The 20,154-nt window shown below is 31.8% G+C and overlaps 2 protein-coding genes across 5 annotated transcripts in view; one reads left to right on the top strand and one right to left on the bottom strand.

The window, feature by feature from the left end:
* Positions 1–5,683: 5,683 nt before the first annotated feature.
* Positions 5,684–6,756, bottom strand: LOC146995705 (THAP domain-containing protein 2-like). Its single transcript, XM_085822925.1, has 2 exons — positions 6,271–6,756; positions 5,684–5,984 (listed from the first exon to the last, which is right to left on the bottom strand). The coding sequence occupies exons 1-2, from the start codon at positions 6,421–6,423 to the stop codon at positions 5,949–5,951; spliced, it is 189 nt and encodes a 62-aa protein (XP_085679051.1). The 5' UTR covers positions 6,424–6,756; the 3' UTR covers positions 5,684–5,948.
* A 3,757-nt stretch (positions 6,757–10,513) lies between these two features.
* Akt (AKT serine/threonine protein kinase) overlaps positions 10,514–20,154 on the top strand; it is a 71,880-nt gene continuing 62,239 nt past the window's right edge. The window contains exons 1-5 of one of the 4 annotated variants that reach the window (XR_015042539.1): positions 10,514–10,876; positions 11,565–11,828; positions 13,899–14,043; positions 19,709–19,831; positions 19,915–20,026. Coding sequence is in view for 3 of the 4 variants with exons in the window: in XM_085821733.1 (XP_085677859.1) it covers positions 13,950–14,043; positions 19,709–19,831; positions 19,915–20,026 (329 nt within the window). In the remaining variant the exon portion in view is untranslated. The remainder of the gene's footprint in view (positions 10,877–11,564; positions 11,829–13,898; positions 14,044–19,708; positions 19,832–19,914; positions 20,027–20,154) is intronic. The other 3 variants (XM_085821733.1, XM_085821732.1, XM_085821731.1) reach the window with 3 other exon arrangements.

The following is a 20,154-nucleotide window of genomic DNA, read 5'->3' as shown; positions in this document are numbered from 1 at the left end:
CATAACTATGTATCCAATTTTTAACAAAGGTGCAAACCAACAGGTTTGGTGACAATACATCAAAATATAGCACATGACTTTAAATTACCAATCGTAGAGTAAAATTGAAACACGAAAAGTCATATCACATTTCTAACCAACCACAAAATTTACATGAAATGTAGTGTACAATTTTACAAACAGCATAAACTATTCACGATAATAAAAGAAACATCACAAACAGTATCGGCTATAATTTACTGCACAAACACACACACATTCCGCAGTTTATTTTGTATTTATAAAATCATTTGATTATCAATAAATGATAGTTAAACGAAAATGCACGTTTTAAAGTAATACGAAGAGTAACTTATACTAACATTCTATGAGAAAATTCGAAGCTGAACTTACCTCAAAAACATGCTTTTGAGACCGGAATCCATTGATTTTGACGAGAATTAATTATCCATTTTCTTCGTCTTTCTTCATTTTTGGCGAAACGTCCTAAACTTATTTTTTGAATGATTGGAACAATTTGATGCAACACATCCACCCATATTTGTCAAAATTAAGTTGGAATCGACCAATAAATATGTCAACAAAAGAACACTGTAAAATAGCGATAGCAACAACCACGCTTCGTTCGTTACAATGGACGACGCATCAAACCCCCGATGACCACAACTTGTGACGTCACAAAACCGCCATCTGGCTTGTAGTAGAGTCGGTGTTGGTTTAGCTCTAAAACGACAGTCAGAAACATAGACGGCAGGTGTCCAGCTGACGGAAAATTTTCCGACGCGTCGATCTCTGTTACGATCGAGACAATGACACGAGACTCGCTCTCTGTCAACACCGACTCTACTAGAAGCAGTCCGGCTAATTCTATCTTTGGATTTCTTAACAGTGAGATTTTTTATGGGGTGGGGTAGTTAGCCCCACACCCAACCCCCAACCTGGATGACCAGTTCCCTGATATAATCCCCAGGGGCAGGGTGCCCGGCTATACCCCCAGACGCTGGGTACCCATTTTAGTCGCCTTTTACGACATGTATAAGCTACATTGGAACTATTCTTTCACACCCGGTCACCACACGGGTATATTAGTAGATTGATTTGTGCTTATTCACTGTGAATAATGTGAAGAGCAAATATTACTTGAGCTGAACATGTAGTACTATCCAGAAAGTGTCCATACAATTATTGCATAAATAGAAATATTAGAGTTAGATTGTGCAGAAAAAAGACATTATGGAATTTGTCTTCTTTCTACACTACTACACTATGACATGTAATATGTTCTTTCTACACTACTACACTATGCCATGTAATTGCAAGATACAAAATCTTAAATAATGACGAACATTTTAAGAAACACAATTGAAATACAAAATAAACTTTGGGAACTTGAGAAGTAACTGAGTATAAAGAAAATTTTAAATAATATAAAATCTTCAGTAATACCGAAAACTTGGTTAAATAACTAAATAAGCAAAGAATAATATCTACAAGTCCAGAATAAATTATGATATTTAGCATTTAAATGTATAATAAATATGCTTCTTAAATCTCAGCTGCTCAGCAACGATGACACGTAGATATTTAGCAAAGGCGCTTGTAAATACAATATAGAAATTTCAGGACCTTGAGAAGTAACTTAGTATAAAACAAATTAAAAATTATATAAAATCTTGAGTAATATTAAAAACTTGGTTAAATAAGCAAAGAATAATATATACAAGTCCAAAATAAATTTTGGTATAAAGCAATTTAAATGTATAACAAACATGCTTCTTAAATCTCAGCTGCTCACCAAAGATGACAGGTAGATATTTAGCAAAGATGCAGTTTGAGAGAACTTTAAAAATTACTTTTAAAGACAGCATCAATGTTACTTTGTAGGTGTCTGAAGTTTTCTTTTTTTTTTTTTTTACTTTATTGGACTTATTTGTCATTTTTCCTATTGCAAAGATTCTTGAGCATGATATTTGTTGATATCCAAATTATCAGTTTGCTTATACTTTCACTTGTACGACCATCATCACAAATAATATCATCTAAGAGCATTTCTTTTAATTCTAAAATTTTAAAAGTCAAATTTGCAACAATTTTCCTCTGATTTTGTTCCAACAAAAAATCTTCATATTCTTCACTACACAGCTTATTTACAATTAAATAATTATACATAATTATAGTTACAATAAATGGTTTTGGCCACCCGAGTCCACCACGATCAAGATTCTTTATAAGATCATATGTTTGATCATGATTAACTGTGGAATTTATTGTAATGTTTTATTTGCAGGTACAGCATTTCACTTTCTTTAAAACTGCATGACAACAGTAACCACCCAAATACGTCAGAACTGGCAGATGGCTACTAATGCCCTTCACATCACTCTCTGTAATATTTAATGATGGGTAATATACTGTATTATCTAATTCTATAATATCATGAAAATTATCATCATATTCAAATGATGTTAAAGGCACAGTAGTATTTTTAATAATCAATTCTAACTTAATACTTGATTGTATTCTTAATTTTTTTTTGCATTCTAATAACTGTCTCATTGAAATATGATACTGAGAATCAGAAAGTTGTCTGTATTTACCAAACCGGGCTTCAAGAGCATCAGTCTGAATTTTTCTTGGAAGTATATATTTCATTCCAAGCTCTTCAACACAATATCTAGTCAACTCCAGTATACCATAAGTAGTTTGTTTGAGAGCTGCATGAGTTTCTTTTGTAAGCATGCCTGTTGAACATTTCATTAATTCCCATGCATCTAACCAGTTAAGAAACTGATTGAGGAAAATAACTTTTGGATCAGAATCATCTGCTGTTAATGGCTTCATAAATTCACTCTTTTGATTCACCTTTAAACATAGTTTTAACATTCATAATATCCCACCATTTGCATATTATGGATATAAACTCAGATGTATCTGAATAGTGTGGTATTTCATGCAAAGGACCCAAATGAATCAGACCTTCAATAGTAAATTTATTGAAAATCTTAAGAACCAGTTTAATGTTTTGTTTCTCTAAATTAGAAGGTGAAAGACTTTTTAGAGTTAAACCATTAGAAAATGTAATCAGTTGGTCATTTTCAATTTCATGTAGCTTTCTCAAAGACATAAATGAAGCAGTTTTGAAGTGCTTCTTTGAAAGATCTTCAATATTTGGAAAAACATACATGTACCAGGATTTTTCTGGCTCAACCAATTGTTCCTTATATTTTTAAATAAATGAACTGCATCTATTATGTAGAAATAGGCCTATTCCCATTCATTGGATGTTTGTAAACAAATGAATTACGTGGTGGATTTGAAAACAAACTCATGGCTTTTCTATTTATTGCATTGTTGTCTGTAATAACACAAATAACAATAATTCCCATATTTTCAAGACCTCTGATCACTTTTTTAATTACATAATGTAATGTTTCAAAATTTATTGTGTTAACAGGCATAATGTGTACTACCTCTTTGAATGAAGATTCCAAACTGGATATCATAAAAGCAAATGCACTGGTTGCCAGACTGGAAGAATCAAATGCAGCCCCAACGACAAAGCCTCCTTTGTAATCAAAATATGGCTGAACATAAATTTCATCTACCAAAAGAATCACTTTTCTTTCTCGATCCTCAAGGAAAGTTACACGATTTTTTCTATATTTAAAAAAATTTTCATCAATAGTTTCATTACATGGTGACAATACTAAATTGCTACAAATTTTTTTAAAGTCGAAGGATGAGGCATAATAATACTGCCACTATCCCTTAAAAATTTATATGCATGTGGTGATATAGTATTTAACAAGCATGCTAACACTAATACATCAGGATTGGGTTGATCTTTACAATATGGTAACTGATAGTTTGGCGACATTTTGGAGGCGATAAAGGTTACTACCTGGGACTTTGGTAATAAAGTGAGCAGTACTCATTTCCGATTACGCATTATTTTGTGTGGGGGAAATGAGAGATCATGGGATATGTCATGTGATATTAATGGACGAATTACTGTTCTTTAATCGGGAAAAAATCTGGCAATTTTGTATTTGGCTTTATTCTGTGTTGTGTGAAATAGTGTTTGTGAATTTTTGGATCCCATGGCCGTAACTAAAGTGAATTCGAAATGGGTATTTAGTGGTATTGAAAAGGATACTAATAAATGTTTTTTAAGGTTGTGCGAGAGAGAAATAAAGATGTTTTATTATGTTATTTATTTTACCTGGTATCTTGCTTTGAAAGATAAGTATGATTTTAAAGATTCTGAAACAGAAGGAAGAAAAGTGTATCCGCCACGTAATCAAGATTCTGAAGAAGATTAGGTAAGTTAGTATTTTTAATTATTTGAGGATATTATTTTTATGCATTGTTGTAAATGTAAGGTGGAAAGGAATTTGGTATTATTGGGAAAATTGTTATTAGCAATGATTTAGTTTAAAGTAATTAGGATTGTAAGGTAATTTTTATTAATTTAATGTATGTGCTCATTTATATTTTAAGTAGTGTTTTTGAATTTAATTATATTTTAATGAAATGATAGTTATTTTGTGAATTTTATGTTTGTAGGAATTTGGTATATGTTTAAGTTGAAATAAACGTACATGGAAATAATTTAAATATTTGATATTAAGTATTTGTAATGCTTGCGGTATGAATTCGTTGGTGACGTGTATAATGTAATAGATGATTTAGAGGTAAAAGTTTTTGGATATTCTATTTATTTCATATGTGGAAATGTTGATATTTGTAAAGGGTAAATACTTTTTCGCGATCATGTAATTTCATATATATTCTTTTTTCCGGGTTTAAAGATTGAGAAAATTGTCATGTATTTTCGTGAAATTTTTTTAATTTATGAGAAAAAAGCAGTTTACATGGATATAGTGAAGAGTGTGTGCAATGCCATTTTTGTGCAATTCTGGGATTTTTTTAAAGTAAAAATAAGTCGGCGTGTACATGGTTTATGTGTATGTGTTATTTTGAAAAATGCGTAAGGAGGATGGTATTGTGCAGTTTTTCCTAATTTTGCAGTGAATATTTGTCATGATTAAGCAGTTTTGTTTGATAAAATTTCTAGCATAAGTGTAATTCGGCTAGTACATTGTTGGAAGAAGTGTTCAGGAGATAAAAAGAAAAGAAACACGTCTTTACTTCGTGAAGACAAAATGGCGGCGTGGAAAAAAAATAGAGGGTTGCTGTAGGAGAGTTGGTCGCCAAATTTTCGCCAAAAAATCGCCAAGTTACCATAATGTAAAGATCAACCCAGGATTGTATCTAAAATTATTTTTAGGGCAAAGTAAAAGATTCATCTGGTCTTGCAAAAATTTAATAATGCTCTCATTTTTGTCATTAGAGATAGTTTGCAGTAATTCATTAATTATATCAATTGTTATGGTTAATTTTGAATTTAACTCTTTGGTTTGAAGATTAGCCAATTTATCTAAAAGAGTCCTAATTTCATTAAAATTTAACTTTATGTGGGAATGTGTAAGGAGATAATTGCATAATAGATTTTTCTTTAATAAATACAGACATTTCTTGATTGTCATTCACAACTAGAGAATAATCAATTGATGGCCCAGGACTAAAAACAATATGAATAAAGCAAACAGTTGAGGTATCTGGAACTGTGTATACATGCCAAAATGCTGATATTCCATAGCGATCAATACATGACAAAATATCATTAGAACAATTAATTTTCAAATCATTATTATACATTTCATATTCTTTAAGGCTTTCACGCAATGCTTTCTGTAAATTATGGCACTAGAGGGCAGTTTTTTTTGCATCAGGATCTTCTCGTACAATGGTGCTACTTTTTGAACTGTATACAGATGGATAGTCCTTAAAATTTCGATGGCACTGTATTTTCTTTTAATCTACGCACCTGAAGTGGAGCAGAAATTAAAATTCCATTTTTAGAATCAAATGCTGAAGCTTCAACTTTAAAAATCACTTTCCTTGAAATGCAATTCACAAACCTTTAGAGGAAGGGGAAAAAAAAAAAAAAAAAAAAAAAAAAAAAAACACTTATGTTAATAGTAATAGTTTAAAAATCAGAGGGTTCATTCTGAGCATTTGCAGTAAAGAATATTCATTTCACAGATAGAACCAGAGAATATTTGCAGTGATTAAAGTTCTATTTCAATCCTTTATTTCTGTATATCCTGGTTTATGTAACAAAATATTATCATTTAAAAATTTCTGAATGAACCCTTATATGTAATTAGAATCTACACTGTTAATTAATAACTCTACTTTACTTACCTTTGAACTCTTTTTGGGTGAAAAGTCTTTCCGTTGGATTGCAGAAAGCCAGTCTCTCTTCAAATCTTCATTTTTAGGAAAGGAGAATACAGACACTTTTGGTCCTGTTGGGTAGTTTCCCTTACATAATGGTACACAGCATCTACTCGGCATTTTAATAACTGAAATGTTTTTATTTAAATTAATATATAAAAAGGAGTAAATAGTTATGTATAAAATATAAATTAATTATTTTTAAATATAAAAGTGTACATGGACACAGAGTTCGTGCAATTCTTTTTTTTTTTTTCCTTTTACTTATTACATGCTCCGCCTTTAGGCACTACAGGAAAAGGAGGAATGCCCCGTGAAGGTCTTGGTAAAATCCTAGTATACGGTGCAGCCTTGGTGCAATTTTGAAAATTATCGCTAACACCAAAATGACCTGTTTAACTACTCATCCTATATGTCTTGTTTACTGTTCATCATAAAGTGGGCAAAAGTAGCCAAATCCCTTGTACACCAGATACTAGGATTAAACTTTTAAAATCCTAGTATACGGTGCAGCCTTGGCGCGATTTTGAAAATTATCGCCAACACCAAAAATGACCCAAAGAACGTCTATGTATATATTATACACTATCACTACATAGTACATACTATATAACTATGTATAACTATATACATTCTTTGAATGACCCGTTTACTACTCATCGTATATGTTTCGTTTTTACTGCTCATCATAAAGTCGCCAAAAGTAGCCAAATCCCGTATGCACCGGATACTAGGATTAAGCCAATCCTGCTTTACTTACCTTTGAACTCTTTTTGGGTGAAAAGTCTTTCCGTTGGATTGCAGAGAGCCATTCTCTCTTCAAATCTTCATTTTTAGGAAAGGAGAATACAGACACTGGTGCTACTTTGGTAGACGGTTGCACGGATTTTGGGGATTTTCCTTTGGCGAGTAATACAACTTATGGTAAACCCATTGCTGGACAAGTTATTTATGGTAACCGATACTTTGTTGTTATTTTATTTAAAAAATAGTGCGTTTTCTTGTGCATAAATTCCGTGTTTAAAATATTATTTTTGGCTTTTAAATATTAAAAATCAATTTAATTTTGCATTTTTATTTGAAATAAAAATTTTATTGTTTATCATATTTTATGAAATTTTATGTTGTGGATGATGTAATCAATGACGTCACCTCACTTTAAAAGTAATTCGTTTTAATATGTATAAATTTAATCTAATGTTTTAAACATTTATGGCTCTTAAATATTAAAATACAATTTAATTTTGCATTTTTTAAAAAATGATTTTATTATGTATGATTTTTTAAATAATTTTAATTCTAGCCGTGATGTAATAAGCTCTCTGATTGGTTATAGAATATTTGTGCATTAACGAGCTGTAATCAGCTCCCTCATTGGTTACTGACAATTTGTGCATTTCCGCGCCGTTTTAAAATTTGATTTATATCTTCGAATTCCTTCAAAGATGTCTTCAAAGATGTTATCTAAATTATGATTTTGATTTTTTTATTGTGGGACTTACCAATAAACAACAGGTTAAACACTCAAAAAAATGTAAGTACATATTTTTCTTTTATTTTATAATTGTATACTTCAATTTTTGTTAAAAAAATTAATACACTATTTTTAGAAATTGCTGAGATAATTATTGTCCATATGTTTTAATGTTAATTATATTCTATATAACGTATTTTACAGTATTTGAATTTAATAATATTCTAATTCTTTTAAATGTTGGTATGATGGTTTTTAATTCGATATTCAATTTCAGTAATATTTTAATCGGGTTTTCATCCGCAGAGAACCCGTTGGCGCTTCGGGAAAGAACCCGTTGGCGCCGTTGCATTTTCACTCGCCAAGCTCGCCGTTCATCGACGATGAGCCGATCCGTAAACGTGATTTTTAGTGCATCTAAATTCAAATTAGCAGACAAAACAATATATTAAGCATATTGTAGTAAAAATTCACAGATAATACGTTTGTAGATGTAAAACTAACCGGTTAAACGTGATATACGAAAATAAATTTGTATTAAATTCAAGTTAGCACAGAAAAGAATATATTAAGTATAAGACAATATATAAGGACTTATAACGGAAATAAAAATTCATTTAAAAAATATAAATTAACCGGTTAAGCGTGATATACGAAAAAAATTTTGTCTTAAACTCCAGTTAACATAGAAAACAATATATTCCTTACACCAGCAGTGGTTTGCCAATTTTGATCATGATGATGCCGAACTATTCTGTTATCTTAGATAATCAATAATATTTTTTATTTCAATTTAATCATCTACTTATGTCACACCTGCCATCCTCTGAAAGGTTATTGTTAGAAAAGCATTAACAATATATTATCTTGTTAAAATTTTGCGCCATAAAAATTGATTTATTCTCATAATTTTAGATGACAATAACCAATAATAAAAATAAAAACATTTCTTAATTATTTAAAATGCACATACACATTTTTGCGGCCTACGAAATTATTTTAGAGGTTGGAAACCTCATGGTTCTTAAAGCTGTTAATAATTAAGAACACAACGTGAACAGCCGTGTTACAAATTAACATTCACCCCTCCCGCCGTATTTTCTTCCTTTCATCGAGAACCGGCATATATCTACGAAAATATTTCAATCTATTCGTTGCTAAAAAATTCAGAAAAATAATAAATAAGAGAAGAATAATATAAATCTGCAAATATGAACAACGGCAGTGATAATTCAACAAAATGAACGCATGAGGAATGGTTGCAAACTTCGAACAAGCGAATAGGATAAATTCGATGGGTTACCAGGTTTGAACTGTTATAGCCAAAGTTGGCGATGTGTACATTTACCGGGTTCTCTGCGGAAGTGCTTCCTTTTAATCTAATTAAACGTTGGCCCAATGTTTTTATAGCGGTGTTTTTATTCTCTTCTTTGCTATATGAAAGTAATAATAACCTTACTTTAGTATTTTATACTCATAGTAATTTTTTTTTATTTACACTTGCCTGCCATCTTAAAAAATGACATTTTCAACAAAAAATTAATCCATTACTTTTAACGATATTTATTTATTTATTTTATAAGTTTCGAATACTTTACTATGCGTAAAAACAGCGTTTTTCAAGATGGCTGACGTTTGTAAAAATCGCGCCAACAATTCGGCCAACGTAAATCGCCAAAAATCCGTGCAACCGTCTACCAAAGTAGCACCCAGACGACTTTTGGTCCTGTTGGGTAGTTTCCCTTTCATAATGGTACACAGCATCTACTCGGCATTTTAATAACTGAAATGTTTTTATTTAAATTAATATATAAAAAGGAGTAAATAGTTATGTATAAAATATAAATTAATTATTTTTAAATATAAAAGGGAGTAAATAGTTATAGTGTATAGCTAATGGCATGTAAAATTTTAAGAATAAGCTGTGTTAGCTTATATTATAACATCAAATTTATACAGGTCCATAAAAAAAAATGTTTTATTCTGAAACAGATCAGGTAATATAATTATGCAAAGCCCGTTTATTCTACGATGGGCTGACACAACATTATTCAAAAAGAAATTATACATAGCACAGCAGCCTTGTCTCTACCAGAAATAGCACATGTATACTAGAACATACGCCTAAAAACGTTGATATAATTAGAAAAATATAAATTTACAGAAGTAAAGGAATGTATTCTTACCTCTCTAAAATACATCCAACCTTAAAACCATAAAAAAATCAAAGTATTCTGATTCAGCGTTCGCACAACGTAAGAAGCATCAGCAAAGAGCCACTGCATGCGTTCCGAAGTTTATTATGACCAGAAGTCGTGACGTCACAGGAATTTTCGAACCGCGCGCTTAGGCTTGAAGTAGAGTCGGTGTTGTCTCTGTCGAGTAGATCGCAAAAAACGACCCGTTCTTCTATCTCGACGGTGTCCAGACTAGGGCCCTAAGTAATTTCAGTTATGAGTCTTTCGGTTTTAATCATAACTATAAAAAAACAGCCTTCCGTGAATCTAAGTACTTAATGTTTTCGCATAGCTGTTATGAATCAAGTTACCGCAAATGGTATTGCCAAATCGTTTTAAGGATCATTCAGCTTCTAACGATTCTAAAATTAATGCTACTATTCAAAGACCTCATATTGTCCTAAGGCGTTAAAAAAAATCTAGCCAAAATTCCACCTTTTGCCTAATCTGTTAGATACAAAATTTAATGATTACGCACTTCAACTTCGAATCGAAAAGTAGTAGAAGTAGAATATGCACGGGATTTTTCAGATCGAAGTGTGCCTATTGCTTAAATCGACACTTCTAGTCAAGTAGTTAAGTTTAATGAATTACTCGTTATTAACTTATTCGCAAAAAAATTCACTTTTGATTTTCACTATTGATACATACTATGGTTTTAGTAGATATTTCAAATCTTAATCCTTAAATTAAAGTTCATAACCGTGATGTTGAAGAATGCGTACTTGTTTACTTTCACCTTTGATGTATGCTAGTCATAATGTTATCGACAAGTTGGACATTTGTTCCTTTAGGATCTGACTGCTACATTTCCAGTCGTCTTTGTTGTTAATTCTCACACAATGAATGTTATATTCATAATGTAAGTTAAAAAATATATTATATCCAGTGCTATGTTGCTGAATGTGGTATTTAAATAACTCAATGTTTTTAACTTCTGTTTCAAATAAATAACACATTGGTTATATAAAATAGGTTTATTTGGGCTTTGTGGGCTTCTTCTTCTTCTTTTTTTTAATGAAGAAAACATTCTGTGGTTCCAAAAAAAATTAAATCTGATATTGAAAGAGTACCGTTGTAATACTAGTTATCAATAGCAAGCGGATTCTTTTTGATGTAGAGAATAATTCAGAGTTGTTTTAAAGTAAGAATTATCTAGATTTCTCATATACATTTTAAATCATGGTGATTATCTTACAATACAAATTTTATGTAGCAAGGTGATTGACATTTTAATAAACCAAATTGCGACGCTTTTTTCTTCTATAAACTTTCACTGTTTTCCATAATTTAACTTTTTAAAATTCCTTTTCCATTTGCGAGCTTTCTATTTTTTTGGTAACTATTTTTGTTATCTTAGCAATTTATGAAATGAAGACTGTAGTGCATTAAACTTGGTGAAATCAAAATACAAGCTTAATGTGACTAATGACCTATCACTAAAATATAAATGTTTATGCATGGAAACTTTATTTAGCATTTTAGAAATATAAGCTTTTGTAATAAATGTCAGTTTCTAAAGATTTAAAAATTTTATTTTATTATTTCAGAGTCAAAAGTCATTTAGGATTAATGCAGTATCTGTCTTATCTATGATGCACAAAGATGTGATGTTTTAAAGACTCTTCTGCTGTTGAAAAGTAATATAATTATCTTTTTGTTGGTACACGCATATTAATAAGCACCTGGGGATATATTACCACTACACTAACCATAACAGCTGCTGCAGTGCTTTCAGGATAGAAGAGTCTTATTTGCACTTCTGAGGTTGCTGTAGTGTCCAAAAGAGAATGGCGTTATGGATGGTACTGTTGGTAATGTATTGCTGAGTGTTACCTAATACATAAATATTTTGTTCTTTTTCAAATCGTGCATCTTCCTTTTCATTCATATGTATAAGTCATATATAAAATGATTCATTATCGAGATTGAGTTATTTCATATGGATAGATTATGCAGATATAATTGCTGCATTGCGTATTTTGAAATATATTCAAAATTTTGTATCATAGCAAATGCTGAAAGTTGCCATTTCTCTTGCAAGTACCAGACAAATTAGCATTTTATATTTATGAATATTTGAATCATCTGAGTAGGTGATTATATTATATGCAGCATGCTGTTCTTCTGTAGATGGATTATATTTGATTTTAAGATGTAGAGATGTCAGTAGCCAGTCTTCTTATTTAGTTCTTGTGGCTAATCGTGCTTGTAAAAATCCACTATTTCCCATTACTTTTAAAGCAAGGTGGAGAAAAACTGTTTTAATATAGAAACTTTATATTTTAACAAGAAAATCAAGAAATTAAATTATAAGCAGTTTTTCTCTTGAGAACTGAATATGTTATATTCATGTAAAGTTTATTTAAAATTAATTAGAGCCTTTATCATATTGATTTGTAATATTCACGGCAATTCAAGAAAAAGATGTAAATAACTAAAAATACAATTTTTAAAATGTGTAGGTTAACAACCTGAATAAATAAGACTGTTGAACATCAGTAGTTAATTATAGGTTTACTCCCTAATATTTGAGTAGATGGAACTACAAAAGATTTTTGGGGTTGACTTATATATGAAATATGAATACAAACGTAATTTTCTTTTGAAACCCCTGCATGAAGATATTCCTCTTAAAATAAGTAATCATTGGATACTTTTCATAATCTTAACAAGAAATAATTATGCAAATTAAATAGAAAAATTTATAAGAAGTAAAAGAGAGATTAGTACTCTTCTGTTATCGTGACCAGATTTAGAAATTTTTGTATGTATGTATGTATGTGTATGTGTGTACACACACGTACATAAGTATACATATACATACATACATTTCTGAATCTGATAACAGAAGAAGGCTAATCTTTGGAATATGGTAACAGGTAGTTTGGCGACATTTTGGTAAGGCAATAAAGGTTACTAGCTAGGACTTTAGCAGTGTACATAGATAAAGTCAAGAGTGTGCGGAATGCCATTTTTGTGCAATTCTAGGATGTTTTTTTAAGTGAAAAGAGGTCGACGTGTACATGGATACCGTGTATATGCAATTCTTAGAAACGTGGCAAGCAGTTTGCAATTCTGCACTTTCTCCCAATTTCGCACCTAATCTTCATCATGATTAAGCACTTTTGTTCCATAAAAGTTCTAGCATAAGTGTAATTCGGCTAGCAGATTGTTGAAAAAAATGTTAAGTAAAAAAAAAAAAAACATGCCTTTACTTTGTGAAAACAAAATGGCGTCCAAACAAAAACGCGCAGGTTGCTGTAGCAGGGTTGGTCGCCAAAAAATCGCCAAGTTACCATAATCCAAAGATTAACCCAGAAGAATACCGAGATAGTTATTGATGAATTGCATTTTAATCTGAAAAGCTATTTATTATTAAAAATTACCTTTTTTACAACTTCCAGATTGGTTAAGAAAAACAGCTTATTAAAAAAGAGAGATTATTAATTAAAATATTTGTGTTTTTTAATTGTAAAGAATGCTTTCTTTTTTTCATAAAACAGTTTGCAATTACTACCATATTACTGGATATAAAGAATATGATTAAAAAAGCCGATTTGTGAAATTTAAGTGTAGAAAGATTTCTTGAAATATTAAATTGCTGTAGGTGATCAAGTTTATATAATCAGTACAAATATTAATTCATTCAACATTAGAAATTGTAAAACACTGACATTTAAAAAATCATCACAAAAATGATGACTACAGTGGATTTTAGAATTATAGTATTGTCTGATAATATACAATGCTTTATTATTGTGAAGTTTTCTTATGATTTGTTTCCACTATTAAATTGTATTTGAGTTCTTGTGTTGTGAAACATTTTATACTAAAACAATTTCTTAAGGCTTCTGTATTAATGTAATTAACTTTCATTTCAGGTATTTTGTTCATGTATATAATTTAATATCTTCTGTAATTACAAGTTAATCATGAGTACTCCAGTAAACAGTTTGTCAGCATCAGAAATGATGATGCCGCAACCACCAGCAACCATAGTTAAAGAAGGTTGGCTACTTAAACGAGGTAATATGCAAAAATTTCTTTTTTAGAAAACTGTCACTTTGTACCACAAGGTTTTTTTAAGTGATATAATATTTTTGAAACAGTATGTTCTTTGTTATTTCCTGTAGGCAATATGTAAGAGAATGTTTTGTGATACATTAAAACCGGTGCAAGCTTTTTGTAATAATAAATATTCTAGAACTCTCTGAGCAAGTTTTGCGTAGTTCTTTCTTCTTAAAGTGTCCATTATAATTAATTGCCAAAATTAATTGCATACTCATATATTGACTTTGTTTTCAGTATGCAAATTTCAGATGTCACCAAAGGTGGTGTAGTAACTGCTTCATGTACACATTTGTCTCTGTACTAGAGTATGCATATACAGGTAGCTCTTATTATAATGCTGCATCCCCAGCAGCGGTCAAATGATTAAGTCAACTGAGTACTGTAGTTTAACCTGTTTTGGGTTCATTCCCAGGAAAAAAAGGTGGCTGCATGGTTGGTTTTAGTAGTTTTTCCCATGTGTACAGTAAATACAAGCCAGTTTCCCTCAGAAAGTCCCCTATGAAAGCATCAAACTTCTTAAGCAGGTAACCCACATCGTTTTGACATTTTTAAATAACTTAACCTAACATTATATGCTGCTTTTACATTCCTACACTGATGACATGAAATGCCTTTGTAGTAATAAAATACAGTGTAAAATAACTGTAATCTGTTTTTTTTTCTAGTTCTTCTGTTTTATACGCTAGCCAACAGTGAAGAAATCATAGATCCCTCATGTATGTAGTTGTGATTTTGCTATGAGGGTGATTGCTTCTCTGTTTAAAACCTGAACGAGAAATAATTCATCAGTTTCTTGGCATAAACATCAAATATTAAGAGTTCTGGAAGAATCCTGTTGGTTTCTTTCAGTGGTAAAAGTATATTTTAGGTACCCCTTTGGCGAAACTTGACGGTAAATGGATACCTAGCTTGTGCAATTCTTTGACTTGTTATTTTGGGCCAAAAATCGGTGCTACACAAAGCCAAAATAACAAGACAAAGAATTGCACAAACTCTGTATCCATGTACACATTGACCTATTTTCACTTGAAAAAACATCAGAGAATTGCACAAACTAGGCTTTGCGCACTCCCTTGACTTTGTCCATGTACATATCGATCTACTTTCACTTAAAAAGTCAAAGGAGCAGCAAATTCTACACTAGAGCCAAACAAAAAATATATAATCTCAATAAACTACATTTTAAGTCAAACAATGAAATAACATAAAAAAGTAAATTCATCTTAGAAGAACACAAAGAAAATATCTACTTACCTTATTTACGAACCTTCAGTCAAAAAAAAAAAAAAAATCCTTAACAGCATCCAAACTATCTGAACTAGAATGTGTATACTGGTGTCGTCACATAAATTTAAAAAATAAGAGTAAAAAATATCCTCCCTTCGAAAATATCTGATGTTCAACCATACGCATTTCCTTCCTCCAAACCGGACACATATAATAATGGCTACTAAGTAAACATTGATTTACACACCAGTTAATTAATGTTTTTTTCTCTTTCCTTCCAAATCCTACAGAAACTTTAAATTTATCTTACCACATTCAGCCAATTTACTGTGTAAATCACAAAATAACAACATACTAATCCATCACACACAAGTCCTTACCCCAAATCCGACACACACTTTCCAAATTTTTTCCCATGATTCAAATTCGCCGCAACCAATTACATCATAATAGGGTTTCCATGGGCTTCAACTACTCAGGTTGTCATAAATGAGACAACAAGTTGGCGATAAATGAAACGACAATTTCACAATAATACAAGGGGTACCCTAAAGTCAACTCTAACCCTTTCGGTATATGAATAGATTTTTGTGTATGTGTCCATGATTTTTTCAGGGCTGTCTGTTCACTTATTTGGCTGCCAAATTAGATGTGGAGAATACGAGGTATGACACACACACACCAAAAAAAAAAAAAAAAAGTGGAGTTGGCAACAATTGGTGACGTCATCTCACACATCTCCTCTATCTATGCGGCCAGTTTCGACTTGACCAATCTCACTATTTAGAAGTACTGCATCATTAAGTGAATATGTGTAACTGCATTCTGCCAGAAAAAATGTCTACTGTAAAAACCGGACAGCAAATCAACTTCAGTTTTTTTTTGTGAAACTTGAAAAATCAGCAACGGAAACATTTCACATGTTAACCGAGGCTTATGGAGATGAAACTTTGTCTCGTGCATGTGTGTTTGAATGGCATAAACAGTTTTTCAAGGGGAAGGGACAAAGCACGCATGTTAAAATAAAAATGAAATTATAATGATTGAGAGGGTTCCTAGTGGTCAGACTGAGAATCAACACTACTATGCTAAAGTGCTAAAAAGACTTTGTGAAAAAATTATGGGAAAAAAGCCACACTTGTGGAGTGATGGATGGCTGTTGCACCAGGACAATGCACCCGCTCACACGGCCCTGTTTGTCAAGCTGTTTCTGACCAGCAAAAACATCACTGTAATGGGGCATTCTCCTTATTTACCTGATTTGGCACCATGTGACCTTTTTTTATTTCTTAAAATTAAACCTTGCTTAAAGGAAAGCCATTTTACCTCAACTGAAGAGGTTCAGGTGAAAAAGGAGAATCTTCTGAAGGGTCTTCCAAAAACCTTGTTCCAGATCTGTTACTAGCAATGGCAGCACCAAATGCTGAAGAGGACTACTTTCAAGGTGATAATGTCATGGGGAACTGATTCTGTAAGTACAATGATTTATTGGACCAGTCTCATTTTTTTGTGTTGCACCTCGTACACCTTACTCAATCAATAGTTGGTTGAATTGCTTCTTTCACCACTTAATGGGCTGTACCCAACAGTATATAAATCATATATATCATGCACATGTTTATATATATCATAGTTTTCAGTATATTAGTATATAAATCATAGTTATCATCAGTGTTTATATCATAAATGTGTGCTTTTCTTTTGCTTGCATATTTTTTCATTTCATTGCCAATTTTGCCTACTTGAATACAAGGTCAAACGCCTGTTTCATGGGAGAATGATATAACTTCATTGCTAAATCATAAACTGTTAATTTGTTTTTAATGAAATGCATTAACTCACAGCCTACTGGTAGCCCATCTAGTGATAAATGAAGTATAAGTGATCAGGAATTTTTAACACTCTTACAGTCCCCCTTCCCCCAAAAAAGTTGTAGTCTGTTTAGATTTTACCTCTTGATGAGCAAAGTGATTATTGATAGGACTGCTGGCTGGTTGGTAACAGTTTTTGGATCAATTTTTGCCAATTTATTGATAATTTTAGCAACTTTAAAAAATGGGGCTGTAATATTAAGAAATAACCTTAGAAATTCTTGGGATGAACATAAAAAGTCCTTTTGCAGTTGAAAATATATGTTCTTTTAAACATTAAGATGCAAAGGCTTGATATTTTTTTAAATATGCAGAAGCCAGTCGATGTACAGTCCTGTGTAGGTTTGTAATGGCAAGAACTAGATAAATGAAATTTTATAGATAAAAGCGTTTATCCATTGCCACCTAATCTACTATATTTAACTTTTATTTCCTGTTGATGACTATAGATGATGAATGTGGATGACCCTCATAGATGTCTACCATGGATGATTAACACAATATTCTATTATACTAACAATGCCATGCCAACACGAATGAATTCCGCTGCAAATCTGGAAATAATTTAATAACATGAATTCACAGTAAGCTGTTGTCAATCTGTACGAAGTGAACACGCAGTGAATCAAAATAATTTGCACCGATGGCTTCAAAAAATTTCGCATGGTGATTGCAACATTCAGGACCAAGTCTTATCCGGTGACCACCAACTGTCACAATCAATGAAAATGCATCAGTCATATCATTCAATCTATTATGAACCCATATGCATAAAGCAGTATTATTATCTAAAAGTGGAAGTAAGGTAATTAGAATAAAATCAGTATCTAATAACAAAATTAAAAATTTGGCATGCATCCAATATTTCACTTTAGCCAAATGCCTAACAGAAATGTTTCCTAAAATTTTGCACAAAAGGAAAGAATGAAATTCATGTGTGAGTAAATCTTGCAGTTTGACTATAAATAAATCTTAAGATTAATGTTTTGAATCAGAGGTATATATAACTTGCAAGGAATATTAACTTCTAAATTTTAAAAGATAATAATAGATTGAAAGGTGAAAGCTGATATAACAAATAATTTGAATATGTTTCAAGTTGGGTATGCACAGAGCCAGATTAAGACATTTATGGGCTCTAAGGCATGTAAAAAATCTTGGTTTCTCCACAGAATATCTATCTACTTCCCCTCCCCATTCCTTTTCTCTTTGTCATTAACTGATTAGTTTAGCTGATTATATTTCATTTTAAAGCCGATAATCGGAAATTTTTGTGGTGCCCTTCAGCAGCTTTTTGCGGTATATGCCCTAAGCATATATTTATTTTGTATAATGGTTAATCAAGCTCCAGGTGTATTTATGAAAAATCCATAGATTAAGATTCTTCTATTAAAGCAAGTTGCTTTTATAAAGGAATACGTATTATTAATTTTTTATATATATATAATAAAAAATACCTGGAAGCTTGTGGTGTACTGAATCGTTTTCACGATGTTGTGATTATAGTACAGTATAAAGCCCTATATCCAGAATCCTTGCGGCTTTGGCAATTCTAAATTTCATATCATCAGATTTAAATATAGTAAGATGACTTGTAGATAGGTACAGGTTGAAGTAAGAAGAAATTGGTGCCTGTGGCATCCAAATAGGTATTGATGAGCCTTGCTGACGGCTAAATTTCTACCCCAGAAGTCTGAGGAAGAACACCCCAGATTGTAGTCCAAGGGTCTCCCATCCCTCGTCTCCTACCACCAACTTCTTGAGAGGAGTTGCCCCCCCCCTTGGAATTCAAACCAAGGTCCTTTGGTACAGTAGTCAGTGTCACTAACCCTATGAATCTGGGTGGCATGACATGTAGACATGATAACACGGAGCTTTTCTTATTGCTTAGGTCAGATAGAATAATTATAACTTCCCAACAGTGCCAGTGCGGCAGTAGTGGATGGCAAAATTTAAGGGACATAATAAATTTTAGAATTTAGAGAAGCACCAAGCAGCAAGCCCAAACATTTCAGAATTTAGCAGAGGCACTGGATAGTAGAATTTAGGAAGCTCTGTCTAGCAGAAGGGCCCAAGAGGTTGAACTGGGCCTACCCCCCCCCAACAACCTCTTAAGGGCCGAAAGCATAATTCTGGCCAACATCAACACTGTGTCCATCAGTGTATTGTTATTGGCTACACTGTGACTTAGTAGACAGCAATTGTTTGAAAATGATGTGCAGGAATCTCAATTAGTCAGGAGAAAAATTCCATTTATGGCAGATCCGTTTCCTTTTGTTGAATATTATTTTCTCCATTCCTAGATTTTATAATGCGAGGAGTAGTTGATGTTATTATTATAATAATTTGATGGTGGTCTGGATATTGTACCTCTCGATTTCGGACTTTGTACTGTACTGCATTCTGCTATTATGAAAGGGTCATATTTAGTTATACTTTCAAAAGTGTTGTTAACTGAACTGCTTTTAGTTATGTATTTGATTGTCATATTTTTTTCTGGTTTCTGTTTAAATTTTGTATAGGGGAGCACATTAAGAACTGGAGACCTCGATACTTTATTCTCCTTGATAACGGTGCTTTAATCGGATTCAAAAGTAAACCAGAACATGGTTTTGATGATCCATTAAATAATTTCACAGTTAAAGGTTAGTTATTCTCATGTTAGTAACGTGACAATTACTATTTACTTGCTGAAAGATTTTGTAATAACTTATTTTACGTTTCACAGGTTGTCAATTAATGAAAGCTGATAGGCCTAAGCCATTTACATTCATTATTCGTGGGCTTCAATGGACCACAGTTATTGAGAGAACATTTCATGTAGAATCAGAAAAAGAAAGGTTTGATGTTTTGTTAGATTTTAAATATAAATTGGTACTTGTGTATTAACCTATTGACTATGAAACCTGGCTGTCATCAAAACATGAAAGTTGTTAGAGATCCTGTGAAAATTGCACGAGTCATTGCT

This window comes from Stegodyphus dumicola, chromosome 8 (assembly GCF_044657685.1).
Source record: "Stegodyphus dumicola isolate Sdum_Otavi_A_Nest chromosome 8, ASM4465768v1".
NCBI classification, from domain to species: domain Eukaryota; kingdom Metazoa; phylum Arthropoda; class Arachnida; order Araneae; family Eresidae; genus Stegodyphus; species Stegodyphus dumicola.
The sequence above is the reverse complement of the archived record's forward strand: the minus strand, read 5'-3'. Positions and strand labels throughout refer to the sequence as shown.